Source organism: Strigops habroptila, chromosome 18 (genome assembly GCF_004027225.2).
Source record: "Strigops habroptila isolate Jane chromosome 18, bStrHab1.2.pri, whole genome shotgun sequence".
NCBI lineage: Eukaryota > Metazoa > Chordata > Aves > Psittaciformes > Psittacidae > Strigops > Strigops habroptila.
Window position 1 is genome coordinate 1,442,939 of NC_044294.2, and position 27,108 is coordinate 1,470,046.

At 47.4% G+C, this 27,108-nt stretch overlaps 1 protein-coding gene across 5 annotated transcripts in view; it reads right to left on the bottom strand.

Annotated features, from left to right (window-relative positions):
* Positions 1 to 5,803: 5,803 nt before the first annotated feature.
* Positions 5,804 to 27,108, bottom strand: part of CD34 (CD34 molecule) — a 29,555-nt gene continuing 8,250 nt past the window's right edge. For 2 of the 5 annotated variants that reach the window (XM_030473345.1, XM_030473346.1), the window contains 7 exons: positions 13,886 to 14,023; positions 12,868 to 13,154; positions 12,703 to 12,780; positions 10,258 to 10,405; positions 9,967 to 10,007; positions 9,125 to 9,289; positions 5,804 to 7,520 (listed from right to left, as the gene is read on the bottom strand). In XM_030473345.1, coding sequence (XP_030329205.1) covers positions 7,329 to 7,520; positions 9,125 to 9,289; positions 9,967 to 10,007; positions 10,258 to 10,405; positions 12,703 to 12,780; positions 12,868 to 13,154; positions 13,886 to 13,985 — 1,011 coding nt within the window. In that variant the 5' untranslated portion in view covers positions 13,986 to 14,023 and the 3' untranslated portion in view covers positions 5,804 to 7,328. Of the gene's footprint in view, positions 7,521 to 8,684; positions 8,877 to 9,124; positions 9,290 to 9,966; positions 10,008 to 10,257; positions 10,406 to 12,702; positions 12,781 to 12,867; positions 13,155 to 13,885; positions 14,024 to 18,957; positions 19,319 to 27,108 lie in introns of those variants that run through there. The other 3 variants (XM_030473344.1, XM_030473348.1, XM_030473347.1) reach the window with 3 other exon arrangements.

The window sequence follows — 27,108 nt, forward strand, 5'->3', positions numbered from 1 at the left end:
TGCATACTCCCTGTATAGGACTTCATCCCTGCAAAGCACAGCAGCACCCATGCAGGATGGGTAACATTGGTGTGGGGGTCCATGGGGCACAAACCAGAGGGGTTTTATGGGGCACCAGACCATGGGCTCTGGTTCCATGGACACCCACTGCAAAGGCTGCCTGGTCCAAGTGAGCAGAAGCCCTGGATCTGCAGTTATGAACTGGGGGACATGAGAGGTCTCAGAGCCAGAGGGATGCTTGGCTGCACGGGGGTGCTGCACCTGCATGCCCCGCTGCAGCCAAAGGCAGCTTTATCTTCGTGACCCGCCAGCTCCGTCTGCAGCCCAGTGGAAATTCCCCAGCGGTGCCTCCATCCGGAGCCCAGCAAAACCTCCCTGGACACGGCCAGGACTTGGGGCACTGCCATCTCTGTGCAGCATTCCCGGCGGCAGCCAGCCTCCAGGGAGGGATAACGTGGATGGAGCCAGGAGGCTCGTGGGAGCTCCAAATGCCCCCTCGCTGTCTCCAGCCCTTTCCTCGCTGCCCGCCTCATCCCTGCATTGTTTCTCGGCTCCCCTGCCCTGGTTCCAGCGGGCTCTGCCTGCCCGATGGACACTGTGATAAATATAGAAAGAGATCTTTGTGTGGGTCAGAGGGAAAACACGGCGGCCTGGGGAACCCCGATTGGGTTCCCTCTCCTCTTTCCAAAGGAGGGTTTAACGCTGATTTTCTCACTGGGAAAAGCCAGAGGGATCCCAAGGTGATCCTTACGCCGTTGGAGCCTGTAAGCCAAGGATGCCTTCATCTAAAAATAATCAGGTTTAATAACCATTAGTGCAAAGGGAGCGGGTGGATGGGAGCCCGCAGCGGCTGAGCTGCCCCAGCTCCAAGCACGACCTGACATTTCAGCAGAGCCTCTTAAAGAGCAAGTTTAGCTCCCCCCAGGATTTGTTTCTATGCAGGAGAAGGGAAGGCAGCTTGACTTCATTCCCCTTCCAGGCTCCTGCCGCACCACAGCACCCTTGTTCCTTTGCAGTTGCTTTAGTTCATCTGGTAAATTGTTTTCAAGCAACAACAGCAACTAAATAATAATATTAGTGGTGCAAAATCCCCTATGAAATCAGGAATCCAGCACCAAGTCCCTGCTAAAAGCCTCAGCACTACTCAAACCTGGTTTATCATTTGCTGATAAATTACATTGTACCAACGCAAGAAAAGGGGAAGAATTCTCTGAATGTCTTTCCTTTAATAAGCTATTAAGACCTTGTACTGCTAATTAAACTATTAATTAGATGTCTTATCATTCCTAAACATGTTAGCATGTTGCCAAAGCAGCGCTAAGCCTCTGGGGCAGGCAGAAGATAAGAAAAGAAGGAAGATGCAAACATCAAGATGAAAAATATGGGGAGGGGGAATCACAAGAGCCAGAAATAGCAAATAAAGAGCCAAGGGTGGAAAGAGGATTGGTTAATTTTTATAGGAATAAGAAAATATATGTAATTGGAAATAAATTTCCCAGTTATAGGCTCTGGGGACATCGTCTGTGGTTTCTGCAAGACAAAAAGCCTGGTGAAGAAAAGGCTGCTTAAGGGGAGACCTTAGAACAGCTCCAGTGCCTAAAGGGGCTGCAAAAAACCTGGAGAGGGGCTTTGGACAAGGGCCTGTAGGGACAGGACAAGGGGAATGGCTTTAACCTGCCAGAGGGGAGATTGAGATGAGCTCTGAGGCAGAAGCTCTTCCCTGTGAGGGTGCTGAGGCGCTGGCACAGGGTGCCCAGAGAAGCTGTGGCTGCCCCATCCCTGGCAGTGTTCAAGGCCAGGTTGGACACAGGGGCTTGGAGCAACCTGCTCTAGTGGAAGGTGTCCCTGCCCGTGGCAGGGGTTGGAGCTGGATGAGCTTTAAGGTCCCTTCAGCCCAAACCAGGCTGGGATTCTGTGATTCCATAACTGTTTTCAGACCTTTTTTCCTACAGTTAAAGTGAGAAACTGGAACTAGTCTCATTTTCCCCCAACAAAATAACTTCCCATTAGAAAACCATCAGAAAAACTGTTCAAAATCGTGGGGCTTTTTTTCTCCAGAAGAGAAATGTGAACAAGTATCATCAGGAAAATCTGAACCCAACACAATTCCCACGTCAAACTCCACAGCTGTACACCCAAATCAAACCTCTTCCAAGAAACCACATCCCAGGCTCACCTGTTATTGTCTCACCTGGTGTTTTTTAAGGTTATAAAAGAAACCTATGAACCTCACAGCACTGAGCACACTTCCTTTGCATGCTGTGAAGATGTTTCCTCCTGCCCTCATGGCTCCTTAGGGGTGAGCCCACCAAAGGTGCTTCTCACACTGCACATTGTGTTTGAGACCCAAGTCCTAGCTCACACTAATCTCTGGCTCCATCTCAGGGTTTGCAACACCAGCATATGAGAATGTTTTTAGAGGCCAATTCTTCAGCACTTGCCTTTGACAGTTTATCCCAGGGGATAGATAATCTCATTTACGTCTGTTACTACAAATCAAAACACCAGCAAATTAAATGGCTCTGAAGGCTACGATTAAAGACTCTGAATGAAACACCTGTGAAGTGCCTGTAGTGCAAATACTTGTAAATACCATTTCTTTTCTGGGGGATGGGAAAGCCCTTCACAGGTGCTGTTCCCTTTACCTCAAAAGCAAAGGCAGAATCATCATAGATTATATACATGGGCTTTACTTGATGCCAGTTCTATGGTTAGAAAAGGATTGAAGAGGGAAAGAGCATGAACATCACCTTTACCAAGGCCTATTTATGGCCATCTCATGGTGACGGAGCTTTTGGCTGCCTCCGAACTGGAACAACAGAGGAATTGAGTGGAGGAAGCCAAGGGCACTGCCAGTTCCTAGGCTGTGGTCACAGGGATGTGCCCCGGCTCCACTGCTGCTGCTCCACCAGCTTCTTCTCCATCAAGCACCTGAGGTGTCACACGTGTACCCTGTGCTTGGATGGAAAAGCCCGCTTGGCCTTGCGGCAGATGGTGCAGCAAATACCATAGAACTCCCACGTGGATTTTGCAGGATCAGGCATCGAACAAGCAGATGGGAAGTGGATTGATGGGAAATTCGTTTTAGAAATTTCATTTTAGATGTTCCCCGTTCCTCAAAAATGAGCTGCAAAGCCCATGGTTCCTGCTTTCATCAGTCATAACCATAGAATACAAGAATGATTTGGGAAGAACTTCTGCCTAAGAACTCATCTCAATCTCCTCTCTGGCAGGTTAAAGCCATTCCCCTTGTCCTGTCCCTACAGGCCCTTGTTCAAAGCTCCTCTCCAGGTTTCATCCTCTCTGGGATGCAGCAGGGTTTGTGGTGGAGCAGGACTCTACTGCAGGTGCTGCTTCAACAGGGGACTGTTACCCAAGTACCAGCCGCTCAATAGAGTCAAGTACTAAATGTTCTAGCAAAGCACAGCCAGCAGATAGCAGCATTGGTATATATAATATACCCTGGACTATTTCTGCTGCTGTTTCAAAGCCATGAAAGCACCTTGGTGCATTTAAGCATGAGGCCATGACTTACTTACTCTGTTTCTGTGCAGTGGGTGATGGGTTCACTGGGCACCAGCTCCCGCTCAGCCTGTAAGAGGTAAACCCTTACCTGGTGTAATTAAAGAGAATAGTAGTTCTGTTGCCTCTAACAGTTCTGTCTAACAATTGTGGTGGAGAGCACCAGGAGAGCTCATCTCTTTCTGGGGGTCCCCAAGTCATCCTCAGATGGGCATCTTGCTGCCTGTGCAAGACCCATCCTGCTGCTGAGGGATGCTGTGCATTGGGGCAGCTCTCCCCAGCAAGAAATCACTGAAAATGAAATGAACAACCAGAAAACTGAGGAAGGAGCTATTTTCTCTGACCTGGGACATGCTGTTTTGCTGTGAAAGGTTTGAATATTGCAGGGCAGGAGTTTTCTCACCTGTGAGGGCTGTCTGTTTTATTATGAAAGGGATGGAAGATCCACTGAAGGACATTGTTAATAAAACTTAATTAAAACTTGTTTATGCTGATAAATTTGATTGGTTTCAGCCCTGCACAGAGCAAAACACCTTCAACTCACAGTAGCATTTTATGGCAGTTCAGCAAGGAAAGTATTCCTTCATTGCTGAAAAAGCCTTTGATTTCAACCTGCAGAAGGATTTGGGGCTGCATGGATGGAGGTCAGAGCTCCTGCTTCTGTTTCAGGCTGGGGCATGGGCATGTCATTTAATGGCCATGTCACATTTCTATTTCTATTATTTGTATTTGTATTATTTATATTAGTTATACTATTTCTATTATTTATACTTATATTTAGATTTAACATATATGTACTGTATATGTACATGCATATGTATCTGTATATGTATATATATTGCATTTGTATTTATATATGGATTGTATTTGTATTTGTATATGCATATATATTGAATATGTATAGGTATAGGTATTGTATCTGTATCTGTATATGTATTTGAATATGTATTGTATTCGTATATGTATTTGCCACCGACTGGCAGATTTCCCCAGAGGATGCTTTCATGCAGGGCATTTCACACTGATATAAGGGTCCCCACCAGCTAAACTGTATATACACTGCGTACAAGCAGACCAGGAGATCATGAACCAGGCAAGAGCACTTGCATCAACCTTGAACCATATGTATGGGATAGCAGGTCGCTGTTGAAAGCTGAGATGGATTTAGCCCCCCAAAACCCCCCAAAAGCAGCTACGAGCATGGGATGGAGAGGAGGAGGCTGCCTGGCAGACGGTGGGGCCGCAAGGAAGGAATGCAAGGGGTTTGATAAGGAAGGAATAATAATACCCCTTTTTGCTGAGCCTGCCTGTGTTTACACACAGGCAAAAAACTTCCTGAGCTGGAAGCGCAGCCTTTTCCGCTGGCTGGGCTCAGTCCCTGCTCAGCCACCTCCACTCAAGGCATTTCCCTCAATCTGGATGCTTTAGAGAAACCTTTTGTCTTGCCAAAGCACTTGACTGTGACTTTATTGTCTGGTCTTGGCTGTAGGACATACCCTGAGCTGTGAAAAACGCACCTGACGTTTGATTAGATCTTCCACTATTGATGCAGTGAGTAGTGCTGAGTAGATAAACAGCTGCCAAGAAAGAAAAGCCAATCCCTGTGCCCTGTTCGACCTCATGGTGCAAATCCAGCCCCTGGGAATGCTGCTCCAGGGCTCTTCGGAGAGTGAGAAAGAAAGGAATTGCATTTCCCTGCATCTGTTCCCTTTGCAGCCAATCTGTTGGAGGTCACATGACCCCAAATTACCACAAAACAGGCAGTGGTGGTGAGGCAGTGGCACAGGGTGCCCAGAGAAGCTGTGGCTGCCCCATCCCTGGCAGTGTTCAAGGCCAGGTTGGACACAGGGGCTTGGAGCAACCTGCTCTAGTGGAAGGTGTCCCTGCCCATTGGAACTGGATGAGCTTTAAGGTCCCTTACAACCCAAACCATTCTAGGGTTCTATGATTTTATGATCTTCATATGCACACCCCCCTCAAACCTCAGCCTTGCAGATCACTCCATAAAACTGGACCTGGAATTATCTGGGCCTCTTCAACATCAGAAAATCCAACAAACGAGGTTTTATAGTTTGCTGTACGTCACTTCTCCTGCAAACATGTTTGTTGAAAGACAGAGAAAATGTGCACAGGACAAGCCACAGCCTTTAGTCATAGTATTTCTGCTGAGAAACAACCTCTCTGTGGGGCGTTGGCCTCTCATCGCGCTGGCACAGCCAGAGCCACGCATCCCAGTGGGATAAACACGCTGTTGTTCCAAGGACACAATGGAGAAACTGCATTTTAATAGTCAACTTTTTATTTTTCAACTGGGATTTATTTACAATGAGATTTGGGAGGATCAATTCAAACAAAACCTGAACTACTCTAAACCATGTTTAAATGACTCTTGCACCCATGAAAACAGCCCCAGGTAATGATGGATGTTGCTGTCATTCCTTTAAGCACTGTACCAAAAATGAAGACTTCCCCTCACGTGTTGAGCACTGAGAAAAGATTGTGATAAATTCACTAGTGAGAGGGTAGATCAGCTTCAAGGGCTGGTTTTGTCCTTATTTCGGATGTGGAGGTGCCAGCAGGGGTTGTGGTCTGTCCAGCATCTGCTGAGCTGCAGCCTCTCGTGGTCTTGCACCATCAAGACCAGGCTTGTGCCACAACAGCTTTGGCTCCCTAAAAATGAGCTGCATTTGCTTGGGCTGAGCACAAACCTGCCCCTGGTCCTTGGCTCTCACTGAGCTGTACAGAGCTCGACCTCAGTGATGCAGCTTGGGCAGTGCAGAGCTGGGTAGGAGCTGCTCCTGATGTTGGGGTTTTGGTGTTGGTCTCCACTTACTGAAGGAAAAAAATACCACTTTTTGTTCATGTAGCTACTGCTGATGCAGAGGGAGAAACACCCAGAGCAGAGCCAGGTCTCTGTCTAGCACTCATCCCACTGGGAGCCCTTTGGCATCATTTATTCCCAAAGACAAGCCCCCACGTGTCAGGAGGGGGGGTGTTGGGGCATCCAGCCCCAGGCATCTGCAGAGCCACCTACAGCCATATGAGGTGTTCTCCATCTCATTGCTTGCTGGCTCTGCCTCGTCAAACTGCCATCTCCAGTCCCTGACATGAAGAGACTGCAGGAGCCCTTTACTCTAAAACAACTACCTGCATACTGGTAGGGTTGAATAAGAAACAAGTTTGAGGTCTATTCACATTTCAGCCTTCAAATCCATGTGGAAAGTTTTACACACAGCTTCAGCAAATTCTGCTGGAGTAGGAAATACTAAAGGAGACCTAAAGCACAAGAAGGGGGATTAAATGCCTGATGTTCTTAAAAGAAAGTAAGAAATCCTGCACTTAAACATAAAGACGAGATTAAAAACAACTCTGATAACCGAAATAATCTAAAACCTGGAAGGTTTTTGTCACTGAAATCCCAATTTAACTATTTTAATCAGCCTAACACACTGCCACTGCTGTTTCGAGTCTGGCTCAAAGCTTCTGTACCTTGAGTCTGCCTCTGCTTAAAAGCTTCCAGGGCGAAGGGCACTTGCATTTCTCATGTTATTCTAACACCAAAAGCAGACAAAGAGCTGCAAGAAAGTGTCTTGTGTGGTCAGTGGGAGAAGGAGGAGGAGGCAGAGCAGCAGGTCTTTGGCGCTTCATGTGCTTTAGGCTGGTTTGGAAGTTCTTCACAGGAATAATAATAGTAACAAGAAAAGGTCTGCAATTCCCTAACTGTCCATAGAAAACTCCTGCCCTCCCCTGTCTCTCCACTCCCCTCTATTGGTTCACACTAAGGATGGATGCACCTTCAGCCTGGTTCACATTTCGGTGTCAGCGGGGCTCTGCTGCCGGCCCGAGTGGCTGTTCTTGGAGGACGCTTGGCCAGTCCCATTCTCCTGAGTCCCACCGTTGAGGTTTGGCTTCTCCTGCAGCTCCGGTTCCTCCTGGGGAGGGATCATCAACATTGTGTTTCCCTGGCTACTGTTTTCCGTGTAATACGGGTCTTCAGCCTAAACAGGTACATAAATAACAAAGAGTTAAGGGAGGGAAAGGGCTGACAGCGACCGGCTTTGATTGCAGGCAGCGGCTTGGCTGCCGGCGCTTCCTGGACAGGAGGTACAAACAACTGCAGGCATGGGAACCTGCTCTGGCTGATGAGGAGGGGAAGAGAGGGCCTGAACTATGGCAGGATGAAGCAAGAGAAACAGCCAGGAGCTGCATTTTATTTTTCTCCTGGACCTAAAAAGAGAAGCCGTCAGGTTTTGGGTATTTTTTTCTTATAACCAGGTTTTGGAGCTGACCCTGCCTTGGGTTTGCAATCCAAACCCTTCCATGATTCCGTAACAGACCACCTCTGCTTTCCACTTCAGCTAAGTAAGAAGCACCATGGAATGAAAGCTATGGAAATTGCCTCTATCTTTCTCTGTCCTTTCTCTCAGCCTGTAAATACATCTACAGCTGGCAGCAAAGTGCCAGCAGAAGTGCAGGGCTGCGCTCCAGCAAATGCAAAGATGTGCTGTGTGGCTTGTTACTACTGTTGCTGTAAGGAGCAGATGCCTCTGGAGGATGCGGAGCAATAGCCTCCATCCCCACCATGATATCTCCCATGTGTTGGACTGTGGCAGGCCTGACAGCAATGTAATGGACACTAGTAGTCCCAGGCTAGTAGCAGGTAGCCCTGCTCCTTGTTTGGTCAGTGACATCCACCCGCACAGCAGGCTGCAGAGCTTCTCTTTCTGCTCAGCCCCTTTGTTGACACCCTTGTCCATGGCAGTGAGATGGGTGTGCTGGACACATCTCACCTAGAAGCTGGTCTGACCCTCCCATGCATTTCCATGGGCAGCTCCCAGCCACAGATTTACATTGCCTATCACTTGCTGCCAGCATCCAGGAGATGGTATCCAAGCTTGAGAGACCAAGCTGTGCTGTCCCTGCCTCTGACATATGCACTTGACTTCCCATCTGCGTGTTGTGAGGGCATCCTTTCTGGCAATGAAATAACCCAGTAGCTTCTCAGGACAACTCTCCATGTGCTCTCAAGCAGCGATGAGGGGAAAGCATGTCCTGTCCTCACTTTACAAAGGGATCACATCCCAAAAGTCACTGGTTGGGAAGAATCCTCAGCAGTCAGCCTGCCTGGAAAGGGGAAAATGGAAATAGGAAATTTCTGCCTCTTTCGTTCTTGATATATTTTATTACCATTTCTTCTTAAGTGAGGGGAAGAAATAGCCTTTATTACAGCATTGGTACAAGACAGACAGATAACTCAAACGCAGCAAATGGGAAATTAAATTGTGTCACTTTTAATGACAAATTCATAAGGTTTCGGTGTCTCTGGAGGGGTCTTGCTGGATGAGTTCTTACTGCTGAGTAAAAATAAGTGTTAGACCTAGAAGTATGAGAGAGAAAGGGGCCATTTCCCCACAGGAGCAACCAGCTAAGAGTAAAGTTTTGAAGGCAAGAGAGGTTTCCCTTCACCCTGTCTGGTCTGTTCCTTGCCCAGGAAGGACCTGGGGGGACACATGCAGATCGTGGGTGCTGAGCCCCCTCCTCTCCCACCCGGGGACCCCATGGCTCATCTCTACCTGCTGCTCTGCCATCTATAAGCACTGACCAGCCTCTCTCCTGCCGGGCTCCAGCTTCGCCGCTTCATCAGGAAGTATCCAGCCAAGCCAAGGAAGGCCAGCATGAGTCCAGATGTGACCAAGGCAATCAGGGTCTTCTGAGAAAAGTCCTGATGGTTCCTCACACTCCCCCGTTTGAGGGATTTTATTCCAAACTGGAAAACATAAAACACCAAAGAGAGCCGGGAGTCTGACAAACAGGAAACATGTGCGGAACAGGCACCAGGCTTCAAACAATGCTGCTCTTCACCTCCTTGTTAAACATCATGTAAACAAAGCTGGGCTTTGCTGCCCAATGTTCTCCCTTGGACCAGAGTGTTCAGGCCCTGAGATTTAGAGTATGCATCTGCTGCTGAAAGCATAGAATCACAGAGTAGTTTGGCTTGGAAGGGAGCTTAAAGCTCATCCAGTTCCTGCCATGGGCAAGGACACCTTCCACTAGACCAGGTTGCTCCAGCCCTCTCCAGCCTGGCCTTGAACACTGCCAGGGACAAACACTTCCAGTGCAAACGCTTCTGCTGTGCACTGCTGGTGCAGCTCTGTTGGCTGCTGTTTATACAGGCACCTGGAGCTCAGCTTTCCAAGCCAATGGCAGCCTCACTGGAGTGCTGAGAGGAGGAACTGATTAATGCCAGTGTAGTACTTTGAAGCAGCAAAGTGCCGATTACATCCTCAGTTATTGTTGGGATCCAACCATCTCATGGGCCAACACTCAAAAAGCACCTCCTAGATGGAGGCAGGGTCAGGTCTTAACTGACCATCTAAAAATCTCCTTTCTCCAGCCGCTCGGGCCACTCTTTTTTTCCCAGTGGAATTTGCTTAAGGAATTTACCTTTTCCCAGTGAGACTCCTGGAGCATGTCTGTAGCAGGATCTGCAAGGTTTAAAACAGGAGAGGCACATTACATAGAGGGTCATGCTGCAGCTAAAGTCAGCATCGAGGAGCCTGCACAACACAGAGGAGCTGCTCTTGAGGCAACACCAAAGCTCTGTGTATCCAGAAGACCCCAGAAGAAAGAGCACTTGCAGAGAGAAGCCTCCTTCCAGGTTGTGCCCCACAGCCTCTCCCACTGCCCACATCAAGGCCATCATCAGTGACAGCCAAAGGCATCAGCCCAACTGACCTCTCTCGCCGACAAGGATGAGGAGCATACAGTCACGGTCCACCTCGGACTGAGCAAGCTTGATCTGGCAGGGGGAAGGGACGCGGTGGGCGCTCTCCTCACATATTGCACTCCACAAGTCCAATCCCTTCATCTCTAGGAAGTGTTTCTGCAGGAGTTGCAAGAAAACCAGCCATTGAATCAACCAAACTGACCAGTTCTCCATCACAGCTCTGCTGGTGCTATGAGAGTGTTGTGCATTCACCCTTTGTGTTTTGGTGGCTTCTCTGTGCTGTGCAAAGCTGAGCAAGAAGCAATCAGAAGTGACAACCAGTGCTGGGCTGGGAGTCAGACCTTCACCTCCCCACTTCCCCACTGCTTCGAGGCCCAGTATCAACACCTAGGAAATGGAGATGCTCATTTCTTGTTTCTTAACTTAATGAGGAGAAATGAAATGAAGATATCAATAGCAACTCTTGCAAATGGCATTTAAGCAAAGCTAAATTTAATGTCTGAATTGCATGGCAAGTCTCTCCACTTTTTGGAAGCAAACAGCCGCCTGAAGAGCCCTATTGTTTCAGAGTCCCAGGCAGGGGCTGGGAAAGGAGGGAAATAACAAAGAAGCATTGAGCCTTCCTGTTTAGGAAATGTCTTCAATGTTTTTGCTAGGTTGCTGATCAAAGGCTAGGCAAAAATAATACCAATTTCTCACATTTTAGAGCTGAACCGACTCGGGTGGAAGAGGAAGAGGAGTGAGGAGCTGCAGCCTTCCTCTTCTGCGGGCCGATTTCTGTAGCAGGCAGGATAGGCTTTCTCCTTGGGGCTATTTTCAGCCACAGCCAGGCTTGGAGACGGAGTCCACAGTTGCTAAAAGACCTTATCAGCTTCCTTAACATCCTCCCACCTGGGGACATCATGAGCTGTGGCTGTTCCCCTCCCTTGAGACAGAGACCAGCTCCCACTAAATCCCTGCCCCTGCCACCAAGCAGCTCAGTGCTTTCCTCTTTCTGCCTTAGAACTGCCTCAGCTTTGTGCTGGGATCACCTCATCCTCTTAGCATAGAGAAATGCAGGAACTTATCCATGGGAGAATAACAAACAAATCATTTTCAGCTGTTTCTATCGAGCTTGGCTTGGGGTGAGAAAGGCCAAGATGGAACAAGAGACCCAAGTGTGTATTTTCCTTTCTCTGCTGTGGAAAGAACTCATCGGAGTGTCAGAATTTCCCCTTGCAATTAGCAGTGCTGGGTGCCAGCTCATTGCTCATTTGCTTTGGGAAAGGCCAAGCAGGAAAGCAAGACACGGTCCCTCCTATCTGCTCCCCTCACAGATGCTCTTATCTGGTTCCCAGGTTCAGCGGCTGCTGAGCCTGAGCTGGATTTTCCCACTCCATGAGGTGGAGGCACAAGAGAGGTCTGTTCTGGGGTGAAAGCTCCCATAAAAACATGCCTGGAAGTGGGGCAATTGGACTCTTTTCACATGGAGGTAAGTATGTGCAATTAAACACGACTCTATAGGATACGCTGTATGCCTTAGATGCGTCCATCTGTGCCTGTGAAGCCGTATAATGTGTGGATAAGGGGTGCAGCCCCTGTGCCCAAGTGTCCTTTCCCACTAGATGGCACCTGTGACCAGAACCACTTGCTCCCGGAGGAGTTTCCATGTGAATTGTTGCTAAAATACAGTCCCTGTAAATAGGAGCAAATCTAAATGCCATATGCAGAGCAAAGCCAAGCAAGAACTCACTCCCCCTAAGTGGTGGCAGTATGGCTAAGCAGCACTGAAATTAATTAGTGTCATTTTATGCCCAGGGCATTGCCAAGTCTGCTGTGCCACAAGATCCAGCACCTCTCTCAAAGGTTGTATCTCCAATGTGGAAGGTTTCTTGCCTCCCACCCACACCAGGGTCACGGCCGTACCCTCTCCTGCTTTTATAAATGCTTCATTTTTGGTGCACAAGGCCAAGGGCAGCAGAAAACCTGGGATTCCCTTAGGACTCTGTGCAGATGGAGCCACTGATCAGCCACTCATGCTCCTTCAGATGCCCTCATTCCTTTCCTAGGGCAGTTGGCAAGACAAAAAAAGGCACTCGCATTCCCAACAGGGAAGAGGAAGGAGAAGAACAAAGGCAATTTCCCGTTCAACATGGTGGGAGGTACTTTAAAAGCTAAACTGACCCCAGAGCTTAATCATGGAAAAGGAGGTTTTATGCAACCAGAAGGATGCATTTACCCTGGGACTGCTGGGATCATCCCTTTGGGATCCTCCTGCGACTGCTGGGATCATCCCCACCTCCATCAGTTTGGCACAGCTCAGATGCTCTGCTCTAGGGGTAACAGTGTGAGCTCCTCACCCCAAACCAACCCCCCCAGGTATGGTGGGTGACCCCATCACTGCAAGCCTAAGAGCGTTTGCTTGCAGACCCCCCCGCCTTGGAGACGTGTGTCCACCCAGAGCTGCCACTCACGCAAGTGTTGGACTCGTTAAGCTGCAAGCAGATGGCTCCAGTGTCACTCACTTCTTTGACATTGTGGCATGTGATGGGCTGGAAGGGAAAAAACACAGTGGTGGTATCAGTGAACTGTTGTGAGACAAGTCCAGCCTCCTCATAGTCCCACAGCCCCATCCTCACCTTCAGGCTGTCCCTGGCTGTGTGCAGTGGTGTGGTGGCAGTCGTGATGGGAGGATGCCCCGATGTGGTGGCAGGAGAGCTCATCAGAGCCGGCACAGAGCCTGGGATTTCTGCCATCGTGCTGGGTTGTGTTGCTGGGCTCTCAGATGTAGGGACCCTTTGGCTGGTGTGGTTTGGGTCCGAGGGGGTGCCCAGTGCCTGCGTGTGGGCTTGGCTGGGCTGGGGGCTCGGCTGCTCACTGCTGGGTCCCTGGGATGTGGGGCTGGCTGCCAGCGACCCAGCAGCAGCTTCAGTTGTGAAGAAATGCAATGAAAAGGAGACACAGGAAAGCTTAAGTCCTCTAAAATCAGTGCGTGGCATTGCAATGACTCAAGTACAATATTGATTTGTCATAGCCAGCACTACCAGAACGTGTTATTGGCTGTGTAAGAAAAGTGCATTAGACTTGCTTCAGTTACCTAATTGTTACAAGCACTTCATAATCTGTTTACAATGGGCTCATTTCCTGGGCATACACTGCACCACAGGAAGGATGCCATGGCCTGCCCTACCCTGCATCACCCTCGTCTCCTTGACCCAGAGTTGTCAGAAAGATGTACTGACTTCAAACAGTGGGAGAGAAGGGCACCACACATCTCTGCAAGGATTCCTGCTCCAAAATCTTTCAGATCCCAACCCTGGCCTTGTATTGGAAAGGTTGGCAGAGCTCTTATGGGTGCCATTTGCTGAGCAAATAACAGGTATGTTGAGATAAAATATTAATGAGCATTTTGTCCCATCATCTCTGGGCTGTTTTGAAAAGAATGGGTCCAATCCACCTGTCCTGAAGACAGCAGTGCTGGGTTGTCCCCAGTGGGATTTTTGGGGCCAGGATTAAAGCTTTTTGCCCATACTCAGCCTCTTTTTCCCCCTACACCAACTCCACAGTTTCTTAGGGCAAACCCATGCACTTCATAAACCTGATTATCAATGCAAATGCCCCCAGGAATCACTGGGGGGGAACAAGAGGAGTGATTACCAGATGTCTGTGGTGTGGGCTTGGCGCTGCTGATGGCTGCGGGGGCTCCGGTGGCTGCTGCACTGCTGGTGCCTTGCGATGCTGATGCACTGATGGCCATCAGTGTGGGGTTGTCCGTTGGGTTCCCACAAGCATTACCTGGTGGCAGAGGAAGGTGTTAGGGGCTGGTGTCCCCCCCAGCCCTGAGCCCCTGCCTGCCCCCACGCATCCTGGGGTGCAAAGGGCTCTTGGGGCAGCACTGGAGGAGGACAGGCTCGTTTCTGCCCTCATCCCTCCCCATCCTCAGCCTTACTGAGGGATGCACAAGGCTTTGCACAAAGCTGGATTTCATAGTAAGTTTGGCTTTATAATCCTTGGAGGAAAGACTCTCTTGGAAGAGATCATTTATACGCCTCAGGAAAAATAAGCTGGATCTGCAGTTGCAGGCACAATCTCAAAGTAAATAGAAACATTCCCTTTGGCTCGGGATCAGCCCTGACTCATGAGTGAAAACATCTTTGGAGGTAAAACAGAATGTTTGGAGAATGGTTTGCTGTTCTAACTTAAAGATTATATACTGCTTCCTGGTATGTTACCAAGATGACACTTCCAGCTTTTCCTTCTGAAATGAACTACATGAGTCAGTGAAAACGCATCGCTTCCCATTCCTTAACCTTTTCTGTTCTTAAGATCTATTTCCCCTTTTATAGAACCCCTTCAGTCTCTACTCCGGGCTCTCACTGTTTAAGATTCTTACCCAGACACTCAAGAGAAAATCACACAAAATGCGTTGTTTCATTTGTCTTTCTGCCCAGGGGACCCTGAGCTCCAAGAAAAGTTACTTCATCTTTCCAAATCAGCCTTCGAGATGGAGCAGCACTGACAGGTCCTGATCATCCAGCCGGCACTGGCGCCAGGGCAGCATCCACTGCCCGTTACACATGCACTCATGTGTTGGACACTGTAGTATTGTCCTGGCAGGAATTCTTCTATGCAGGATGTCAGTATTTGCTTTATCAGGTCCAGAGAACCTGGATGGTTTAGGCAAAGACTGAGATCCCTGAGGTTCATTTTGGCCATGGGTGGCAGTAGGCAGAGCTGCTCAGCTCTTCCTGCAGCCAGTGCGTGCCGAGCGGGGAGCGCACACCAGCTCGGCCCTGTGGGCATTGCACATCCCATCCCATCCATCTCATCCTGCGCTGTTCTGTCCTATCCTGTCTCATCCCATCCAATCCCATCCCGTACCGTCCTGTACCATCCCATCCATCTCATTCCATCCCATTTTATCCTGTCTCAACCCATCCGATCCCATCCCATCCCGTGCTGTCCCATTCCATCCTATCCCCTGCCCTCACATCCCATTCCATCGCCTCTCATCCTGTCCTGTCCCATTCAATCCCATCCCATCCTATCCTATCCCATCCCAGCCCATCCCAGGCCTGTGCAGGCTGCAGCTGCTCTGGGTGCAGGAGCACTGGGGGAGCCGGGGAGGGGGGGCCCTGCCGAGGACTCGGTGCAGGTGTCTGGAGCTGGGATTGAGGTTCTGGCTCTTACTGAAGCGAGAAGTTTCTTCTCTCTAAGACATTTCAGTTCCAGCTGCTTAAATCACCACGTTTCTGGTGCATTTGAACAAATCCAAAGCAGGAGGTGCGACTCCGTGCCCAGAACAAGGAGCAGCACAAGTTAAATCCACACTTCGCTCACAGCTTTGTGTCTGCATGGACATGAGCAAGAAACTTCACATCACCAGAACAATGTAGCCCCTGGACTTGACCTCCCCAAGTGCTGCAGCCACCCAAGAACCTTTGAACTGTTCCAGATGCTTATAAAGGACCAGAGGTATTTCTAAGCAAAGTCTTTTCACCGCTGAACATCATAAATTGAAGCCTGGATTATTGCTCAGTGTCATTTGTGAGAAGACCTGTCACATTGTATTGCTTTTCCTCCCCTTTATTGTAGCACATGCAGGCCCTTTTTATAGAAAACATGGCTAAATTGTTTGAAACCTTTGGACTCAGGAGATAAAAAATGATCCAGATGTGGGCTGGATAATCCACATGGTGCTCAGCTGAAGCAGGCCATTTATTGCACCACACGTTTTTACTGGCTTTGCTAAACTTGGTCCATTTGTTAGTATGAAAGGTTTGAGAGTTTAAGCCAAACCATTTCTTAACCTCAGAGAAACCTTCACCTGGGAGCGCTGGCACATGCAGGAGCAAAAGCATGTGAAAGCAAACTGTGCTTCACTATTGTATTTACATCATCCTATCTAAATGCTTGTGGTTTTTTAAGAGATTTTTTAATCTCTTAAAAAAGGGGCTTAGGAAGTATCTGAGCAATAATATAAATGTTAAAGTAGTTGACTTGGTCCAGCACCCATCCCTGAGCACTAAACCTGGACCAGAGAAGGCAAAACTCTGCCATGGCAAAGGATCAGCAAACAGTAGAGACATTTACATCATTTGTGCCCTACTCTGCAGCAAATCCACCACAGGGGTTTCTCAAGCTACAGAGGGGCTTTGGGCAAGGGCCTGTAGGGACAGGCCAAGGGGGAATGGCTTTAACCTGCCAGAGGGGAGATTGAGATGAGCTCTGAGGCAGAAGCTCTTCCCTGTGAGGGTGCTGAGGCGCTGGCACAGGGTGCCCAGAGAAGCTGTGGCTGCCCCATCCCTGGCAGTGTTCAAGGCCAGGTTGGACACAGGGGCTTGGAGCAACCTGCTCTAGTGGAAGGTGTCCCTGCCCGTGGCAGAGGGTTGGAATTGGATGAGATTTAAGGTCCTTTCCAACACAAACCATTCCATGATTCTATGATTCAACCCTTCACATCCCTCCCAGGAAAGTGGAAGGTGCAACCTAGAGGGGCTTCCTGGACAGTAATTCCAGTTCCTATGCTGATACTGGCTGACACAAAAACCTCTTGGCAAACCCTTTGGTAACTGGGTGCCTGTTCCAGCCTGACACAGAACCAAGACAGTTTCTTGAATTCTTTGCTGTGTTTAACAAAGCCTTTCCCCAAGCTCAGCCAGGGCTCTAGAAGCTACAAGAGCTGCATCAAAGGTGATTTGGCCCTACGGTGCCTATGGAAGAGGAGGATGAGGAACATTGGGATGGCCGCGGCCATCCCGTGCTCCCTGCAGCAGCTCCAGCAGCATTACTCACACCTCCCCAGTCCTACTGCTCTCAGCCATGTGGCAGGAATTCAAGCGGGTGGAGCCCTCTTCCCTCTGGAAATATCTGATAAAAATCCCTTCCCTCCCCCTTTTCCTTCTCACAGACAGGATATGGGTGTGGGGCCGGCGTCACTCAGGGGCAGGGGGCTGCAGGAAGCCTCCCAACCTGCTGCACCAAGGGGCTTCCTTGGCATTGGGTGCTTGGGAGCCTGGCACCGTCCCAGGGACCATGAGCAGTTACATCCCTCAAGTGTCTGTGAGTTCGAAAGCTCCTTTTCCCTTCCCTCATTTTTACAACATTTCTAGGGTCTTGCAAAAGGAGTGAAGGGAGGAAAGAATGTTTTAAAATTACAAGAAAAGAGATTCTTTAGAAAAATCAAGTTTGGCAAAAATGAGTTAAAAATGTGTGAGAAAAGATTAAAAAAAAAAAAGTGTTTGTATTAGGTACAAATATAAAATCACAGCCTGGTTTGGGTTGAAAGGGACCTTAAAGCTCATCCAGTTACATTCCCCTGCCACGGGCAAGGGACGCCTTCCACTAGAGCAGGTTGCTCCAAACCCCTGTGTCCAACCTGGCCTTGAACACTGCCAGGGATGGGGCAGCCACAGCTTCTCTGGGAAAAGTCTGTGCCAGCGCCTCAGCACCCTCACAGAAAAGAACACATGGCTTTCACCGAAGGTGTTTGAGGAGCTGATTCTCCCAGGAGCCAACCTGAGCACAAACCCCCCGACCTTGGGGAGCTGCCCAGCTGAAACCCCTGCTTAAGTCACTGGGGCTCCCCAAAGAGGTGAAGAGCAGAGGCTGAGGGTGAGCTCCCTACTCCTGCACAGAAACAAACCTCCTCCAGGTCCAGCCAGTGCTAACAAAGCTCTGTAATAACCTGCAGAACTGTGGAGCATTGGCTCTGCCAGCACCAGGAATGACATTTTGCAGCATTAAACCCGCTGTCGCCCAGTAGCTTTTTCTTTACACAAGGCACAGCTTTTTATCACTTGTGCTTTGTACGACAAGGAACTTGGGTTTTGCATTTCAGGTGAACACTTGTGTCTTACACCCTTCAGCGAGGCCTGAATTCTATTTCTCTCTAATAAAATGGGGTTTTTTCCTTCCTATAAAATTAACAGAGACTGGAGGGTCAGGCCCAATGGCTCGGGTGAGCAATAGACCTTGGCAGCAAAGAGAACATGAAAGGAGCACTGTGAAACAGGAGAACAAAATAAAGCAAATTCTTTCACTAGATCTAGTTTTATTCCTTATTCCATGTGAATAAGGAAAAAATAAATTTCAGGAGACACCCGAGTTCCTGGCACAGAGTGGTGCTTTACTTTTTTAAGTCCCTTTTTATTACTTTATGGTTGTTGGGTTTAGGACCAAGATGATAATATTTCCTTAAAATATAACCCTTTAAAAAGCACTACCTCGAGAAAATCTCTGTATCATTACTCAGTGTTTCATATGATGAATATTTGAAGAGCTGGAATAGGAGATATTAATATTTATGGAGATTGATTTGATTTTCAGACAATGTTTAGCTCCCACCACAAAACAATAGTAAGGCTAATTTACACCTACACAGACTGAGAAACAACTTGAACTGTGGCTGCACTCCACAGCTTTGCGTGCTGCATCAGCATCCCCTCCTGTTATCTGTAATATTACATGGAGCTCTTCCACCCTGATTCCTCTCTTTTTCAACCCAGCAGCGTTTTCTGCTTGCAGCATATCACTTGGAATGTGTTGGCTGGGATGCCTGATGTAGAACATCACTGCAGTGTGAAACTGCAGTCACCACTAAACACCCATTAAAACACATCCCCCTCCTTGTTCCATAAGTTACAAAGAAGTTTCCCCATGCAGTAGTCTCACGCTGCTCTATTGCTCAGTGCTTGTAACCCTGGTTAGTCGCTGCAGTCAATACTCACCACACAACTCCACAACACAGAACACAATCCAGAAAAGCTGCCTCCACTTCATGATGTTTAAGCTTCCCAAGAACAGCATTCCTGCTCGCAGCTCCCACCACAACTGGATCTGGCGGTGACAGCTCTTGCGCTTTCACTCCTGCAGCAGCTCTGAGCTCATGTAGCTGCTTGGGTTTAGTTCAAGCCTTTGAGATCACTCACTTGTGGGGTGGGTTTCTCTTCAGGGGTTGTGCTTATGGTTCAAGACTGAGGTGGAGTTTCTCCTTTCACAGTTTTATACAGTTCATGGCAACCTCACTATCTCTTAGGTAATTTTCTCCTCCCCACTTCCCTGCCAGCGCTTCAAAACAAACAAAAGAGCAACCTTCTCCCCAGCAAAGGATCCCAAAGCCTCGCTGGGCTTAACTCTTTCCTGAGAGCTGCTAACTTTCCTGTTAAAGGGAAGGCAGGGATACAGCGTGCTCTGGCTGGAGGGAAGGATTACAGCAGAGCCTGCTCCTAAACTTCCTTCAAAGCAAAGTAAACATGATCTGATGAGAGCAGAAAAGTGGAGAAACCCCCGGTCCAGCCCTGTGCTGTGCCAGTGGCAAGGGGGAACTCAGAAAACTGACTGCAGAATCACAGATTTTCTCAGTGAATTAAGCAAGGAACTCAAGGATGTGAAATCATCACTGACCTGAAGAGCAGGACCTCCATTAGCTTCACTAAATTGACTTTGGTCAAACAGAGAATGAAATGGTTTAGAGAAGGTCTGAGGGAGAGAAAAGCCCAAAGGCAGAAGCTTCTGCATAAGACCTGGAGCAGAAGTGGGACTCGAGACTAGTAACATCCTAGAGCTCATTTCCATTAATAAACATATTATAGAGACATTACAAACAGTATAGAAATACTGACCTACATCTTACTATCAGGTTGAAGTTTACCAAGTGGGAACAGTTGGTCCTGGCTCTCTGGTTCTCCGGGGCTGCACTGCAGACACATGTGGGACCAGTGCTGAAGAACGATGAGGGATGCTCTGCAGCAGGCAGCAAATGGAGCTGAGTCAATACACCCTAACATGGCCTTAAAGAGATATGAGGATCTCCAAAAGCATTGATTAAGTATATATATAGAGAGATATATATTTTTAAATCTATTTTCTAAATTTAAAAATACTTCTGTGTTTATATTTCTTGATTTTTATGACTGGAGACACCAAAGACAACAGAAATGTCTTAATAATAATTTAACAATTTTGGCTTTTGGGATAATAAAGAAAAGATATGATCACTTGGGAAACTAAACTACTTAAGCCTGGATTCTTCCTTTTCTTTTGCAGCTAAATGGTGCAGTCACTAAAGGAGTCACAGGAAATCCAAAAATGAGGTGGCCAGGAAAACGGCTATGGAAGGAAAGACGATTAAGAACTTGGTCAATGTATTATCTGTTTGTGGATGTCCCTATTACATTTCTACAGACAGAAAAGGAATAAAAGACAGCAGAAAAGATGGGGTAGTATCATGCACAAAGAAATCCCCCAACAGCATTTCTAGTATACACATTTCTTGGTATGACAAAATGCCAGTAGCTTTTGTTTTTAACATAGGACAGGGGTTGAAGGAGATGATGTTTAAAGGTCCCTTCCAACTCAAAGTATTCTGTGATTCTATGGCAGGAAACATCTCTTGGAAGGAAACATCTGTAGCTAAGAAATGTGCTCCAACATCTATATAAAGACTTTTATTATGTGCAGTAATCTATTACTGAATAGAGAGCTATACAGCTCTGTTAAAATCCAAAATATCCAAGTAAAATAGGGTCTACAACACAGTGTAAAACCTGAGTGTGGACACAGCCCGGCTGTCTCCAGCAGCTCCCACCAGTGTGTTGTCTATTTTCCTGTCTCAAACACTCACACACATTAGGAAGCGCATGACTCAGTACATAACACAGGTTTGCATTTGTATCAGCTTAGAAAATGTATTCCAAAGATGAAATGAGAAAAGCAGAGCGAGACAAAGGTCCTATTAAAATAACAGATTATTATTAATTTTTTTCTTATTAAAGTGAGAATTTGGGTTGAATAATGCAACTAAAAATAAAAGAGTTTAATTTTCAAAGTATCAGCCACATCAGATGAAGACCATCTGGTGAGAACTAACATCCCATCACACTGAAAAGCATCAAGAAAAGCTGTGGAGCTGCCTCTGGGACTGGGACCACTCTTGTCCAGTGAAGGCAGAAACCTTAGAAATGTTTAGAAATGGCATTTCAGCACTAAAAATAAGTGAATTATAGGAAAAAAATAAACCAAGCCAGCTGGTGCTGAGCCCCTTGTTTGCATGGGAGCTGCAGGAGAGTAGCCCATGGTGGGTCCCCACTGACGGCTGGTCCTCTGCATCCCCTGCACCCCCTGCCTGCAATTCCTGCCCTGCCTGCACCAGGGGCTCTCCCCTCTGCCCTGCAGCCTTCCTGCCATTCTCCTCCAGCGCTGCTCTGGGCTCCTGAGTGAAAGAAACCACCAGGCTCATCCGGGTTTGGCTGCCGGTTATATTTCACCTTTCAAAACCAGACTAAAAATAGAGAGCTGGACTAAAAATAGGCGATGGCCGGGTCTGCCAGACACCAAGCATGGGAAGCTCCTGGGTTTGGTTTCCACTGGAAGTCAGGCTGTGTTTAAATGACATTCCTGGTGTCAAAGATGTAGGGTTTCATTATACTCATGCCTACTGTGTGTGCTGAGTGTGCCAGATCATGCCTTAGCACTCATTTTAGGATGGTGACTCAGCTAAGCATGGCACAACAGTTAAATCTGACATATCCTCAAATGAAGAGCCAAAAGAATCCAGAATCAGTTACTTATTCAGACTATTCTTTGGACCCAGCCTAATCAGGAGCAGGTCAGCCTCTGTGGCCTGATGTCCATTTGCAGGGATGTTTCAGAGATGCTGGGAAGTAGGCAAGTTCTTTGGTTGGGGGTGTGTGTATCTGTGTACACACCTCCAAGCATATTCCATATATTCAGCTGGAACCAGGCTCTTCAGTTATTTCCTCCTGTTTATTCAGTGAGCAGAAGATAACACCTTTTCTCACTGATAGGACTTTCCACTTAAACCTCTGTTTAAAGTGACTTGAATGATTTCCTGCTTTCAGACCCCTAACAAATTCTTCTGGTGGAAAACTTAAACACCAAAATAAGAAACATGCACTTGAAATATCTCAGCCTGTATCAGCTGTATGAGGTTAGCAACTCCTGAGCCAATTTTAACTAAACATTTACAGGATCAAGAGTCCACATTTCAAACAGTACGGTGATGAAGGTTTGTTCACATAAACTGGGAATGTGGCCAAGTATTTAAGGGTGATTTAACTTAATTGTGAATGATGCAATAGACATATGGCTGGGAAGTTATATGCCAGGAAACATGTTTTCTATAAGTATTTTAGCAGGCAGATGGCATACAATAGTTTTGGTGTAGTCATTTCCTCACCTCTTAAAAGTTGCTATTTTTGAATAATTAGATTCCCACCATCTTCCCAAGACACCAGCACTGCTGACACAGAGGATGTGTAACGTTAGAGGACTATTTCTCTGCAAAATGCCATCCCATAAATCAAACATAACACTTGCCTATCCACTGCGAATCAAGAGACTCAAAGCACTTTCAAAGCTTTCCCACTTAAATCGAAAGTGAGGATTAATGGTGGATGGGAATAGAGGCACGTGGAAGCACTTGGAGCAACGCCACACCACAACTAAACCCCAAAAGCCAGAAGTTTTGTGTCTCAATCCTCAACCATAGCAACCAAACCACACCACTTCCCAGCCAGAGCAATGCTTTCTGGAACTTACAACCATCTCCTACATACATTGTGCTCGGGCCTCCGAAGAACTGCTGCAGGAGATCCAGTTTCAGGAGGAGGGTGAGCATCCCTATGCCTGGATGAGGCCAGATAGAGTAAGAAGCTACAATGAAACGGCATTTGAGTGATGCTTGGGTTATTTGTGATAGCTTTTATTTGAATTAGGGCTTTGTACAAAACAGGATTATGATAGAATGGTTTGGGTTGAAGGGACCTTAAAGCTCAGCCAGTTCCAACCCCCTGCCACGGGCAGGGACACCTTCCACTAGAGCAGGTTGCTCCAAGCCCCTGTGTCCAACCTGGCCTTGAACACGGCCGGGGATGGGGCAGCCACAGCTTCTCTGGGAAAAGTCTGTGCCAGCGCCTCAGCACCCTCACAGGGAAGCATTTGTTTCCTGATATCTAATCTAAATGAAATCTAATTTCCCATACTGAACCTCCTAAGATGCTGTTGGGACCACACCTTCTTTGTATTAACAGCAGGCATGGGACCAAATCCTGACCAGGGCTAAGCAAGAGAACTCCTGTCCACTGCTAATGCAGAAAGCAAGCTCTCTGCTCTGAGCAGATGAAATGAACTGATTGTGATTCATCTAAGAAATAGCAAAGAACTCAAAAGCTTCCCTAATAGTATCATTCTTATCATGGTTTCCTGAAGAACTTGTCATCTATTTGTTTTATTGTGTTTGGTTTTGCACGTTATTATATTTATATTGTAGCTCTTGGGGCAGGAAATGCTTCCTCTATTACTGTTTCAGAAACGACATCCTGAGAGTCCTGTCAAGGCATCCTTTGTGTGAAGGCTGTGCTGGAGAGATAATTGCCTCCATTTCTACATCTGAACCTTCCGAAGCCATCTGCTTCTGCCAGGCAAGGAAGAGCCCCTCACCCCCAAAGAGCCATTCCTGCATGTGCCCTCCACCACCAGAGGATGCTGGAGGAGACCTCACCTTTACCTACAACATTAAATGAAGTTTCCCCCTCTCCTCCCTTTGTAATCTCAAAGGAAAACCTCCATGCTTCAGCAAGAAGTACACAGCATGTCTGGGCTCAGAAATTTACCTCCAGAGTGCACAGAGCCTTGAATAACCACCATTTAGGAAAACGAGCTGCCTTTCCACACCACTATTTATCTAGGTGTTTGTATTCTTTCCCTAATTTGTATTTAAATTTAGTTCTCAGAATTAAAGACCGAATATATAGGACACCTTCCACTAGAGCAGGTTGCTCCAAGCCCCTGTGTCCAACCTGGCCTTGAACACTGCCAGGGATGGGGCAGCCACAGCTTCTCTGGGCACCCTGTGCCAGCACCTCAGCACCCTCACAGGGAAGAACTTCTGCCCAAGAGCTCATCTCAATCTCCCCCCTGGCAGGTTAAAGCCATTCCCCCTTGTCCTGTCCCTACAGGCCCTTGTCCAAAGACCCTCTCCAGGTTTCTTGTAGCCCCTGTAGGCACTGGAGCTGCTCTAAGGTCTCCCTGGATCTCCAGGTTGAACAATATATATATATTTTTAACTTGGGCAAAGGCTGGCTTCATCATAATCCTTGCAACTTCATTTAATGCATGCCTTGGTATTTATTATCCCCTTGCAAAGCTAGTGCTTATTCATTTACACTCAGCAGAGTCATTCCTCAGAGGGAGCTGAAAAAACCCTGAGAATATCAGACTTTTGAGCCATAGATCATATATTTTCTTTTAAAAAGCTTTTAGAAATCTTAGAAAAAACACCAAGAAAAAGATGCATGGTTGCTGAAACTGTAGCATACCCTTAATAAAAGTGGTGTATTAAAACAAATTGCTTAGTGTGATTATTCCTCTAAAATCAATATCTTCAAATAAGAAAGCAAAGACGAAGCACACATGACTACTCTGAAGCAAACCATATGGTGGGTGGATTGCTGAACAGTTTTATGCCTTAAACTTTTACTTCAGGATTGTTGGTTCAAATCTAATCAAGGCTATGCTCATTTACTACCTTCTGTCTGTTCAGCGCTTTGTAGGATATTACTAGGTCTTTAATATAGTTTTAAGGGGCAGGCTACAATGTAAATCAAGTCACTTAAGCATTTTTCCATGAAACTGTTCCCCAGATGCATATTTTCCACAGCAATACCGGAGGTTGAACGAGTCAGAAGGAATTGCCTTGAAAAACAAGGCAGGAATTAGCAAACCAGAAAACTAGAAAACTAAGTGTTTTTTCTAAGTTGCAGGAACAGAAGCCTAAATGTGAAGAAACAAACTTGGGTGCAGGATGGGCAGAGCCAGGAGATAGATTCATAGTGTGGTTTGGGTTGGAGGGACCTTAAAGCTCACCCAGTTCCAGCCCCCTGCCACGGGCAGGGACACCTTCCACTAGAGCAGGTTGCTCCAAGCCCCTGTGTCCAACCTGGCCTTGAACACTGCCAGGGATGGGGCAGCCACAGCTTCTCTGGGCACCCTGTGCCAGCGCCTCAGCACCCTCACAGGGAAGAGCTTCTGCCTAAGAGCTCATCTCAATCTCCCCTCTGGCAGGTTAAAGCCATTCCCCTTGGCCTGTCCCTACATCCCTTGTCCAAAGCCCCTCTCCAGGTTTCCTGTAGCCCCTTTAGGCACTGGAGCTGCTCTAAGGTCTCCCCTTAAGGAGCCTTCTCTTCTCCAGGCTGAACCAGCCCAGCTCTCTCAGCCTGGCTCCAGAGCAGAGGTGCTGCAGCCCTCACAGCATCTCCGTGGCCTCCTCTGGACTTGCTCCAACAGCTCCATGTCCTTCTTATGTTGGGGGCCCCAAAGCTGGACACAGTACTCCAGGTCCTCAGCAATGGCACCAGCACAATTGCTCACAGGCATGGAGCCACCGGCTCGCATCAGGAGAACAGGAAAAGCTGGCAACAGTGATGAACCCTGGCGGAAAACTTGTTCAAATTGTGGTTTTGTGGGTGTGAAAGAACCAGCTCTCGCTGGGATCACGATAATGCCTTGGAAAGAGCCATCAAGTTAATTACACACCTTGATGAGACATGGCCGCATCGCTTCTGTCTGCACTAGGTCCAGTGGAACTGGGATTTCAGGTGGTCACTGCTGGTGTGCTGAAGGGATGAGATACCCTCAAGACCAGAGTTTGGGGGTTTTTTCCTCAAAATATTCCCATTTGTTTGAATATACAAAGGATGCCAAGTAGCTGCAGCAATATAAGAAAAGGAATAGGAGAGGACAGAGATAAACTGATTGTGTTTCTGCTTCTATCTATCACTACTTTCAGGCTGGACCAGACTCTCATTAACCTGGCTGATTTCACTGACTGCTTTTCATTGCGGCCCCATCCAAAGTACTTAACTATAATAAACAGCAGCGCCATGAAACACCAATAAAAAATCATTAAAGCATAAGTCTAGTAATTTAGGACGAAGATTAGCTTCTCCACCCAGACCTGCAGACTGATCATTGCAATTTATTTCTCTGGATGCCATCTGAACATGCAAGCTGGATTCATTGCTTGGGCTTTCCATCCATTGCTGGGACCGCAGCAAGTCCCTCTTGTGGGTACACCAAGCGAATGGTACCTGAGATGCTTAATTGCAACTTGAATTCCAAATAAATGCTATTTGCAATACTGTTTGGTTTAAATGTGATGAAATTACAGCATCACAGAATCACAGAATGGTTTGGGTTGGAGCAACCTGGTCAAGTGGAAGGTGTCCCTGCCTGTGGCAGGGGGTTGGAACTGGATGAGCTTCAAGGACCCTTCCAACCCAAACTATTCTGTGATTCTATGATTTATTTCCTGGGAGAACCACCTCTTCAGCTGTAAGTTATATAAAGTAAGCCCAGCCTAAAAACCAGGGTAGTATTTCTCATGGAGAAACCCCAAACTGTAACTAGGAAATAAAGGAATGGCTTTTACTTTGAATAAATATCAGCTCAGTGCCAGTTGCTGCTGAAGCATGGGATGAGATGTAAAAACTCCTCAGTGGCAGCGATAAAAGGCACCTTTAAAAGCACCTGGGAAGGGCTCTCATCTCCGCCCTGGCAATTGCTGATAATAAAGTGCTGCTGGTTTCTACCTGGGAAATGAGGTCCCAGAGGTACAAGTCTCTTTGGTTTTCAAAGGAGGGTTTGTTCAAATATACAGATAGGAGCATCCTCACTCATTACCAATTCCTGCCGCCACTGACCCACTGAACTGGGAACCAGCATCCCACCTTCAACATATCCTTTTGTTTTGTCTTTTTAAAGACTTTGGTCTTCGAGTGATAAATAAAATTAAATAGGAAACAAAGAGCCACTTTGTTGGTTGTCTCCTGAAGAGAAGGATGCAACAGCAAAACTATTTT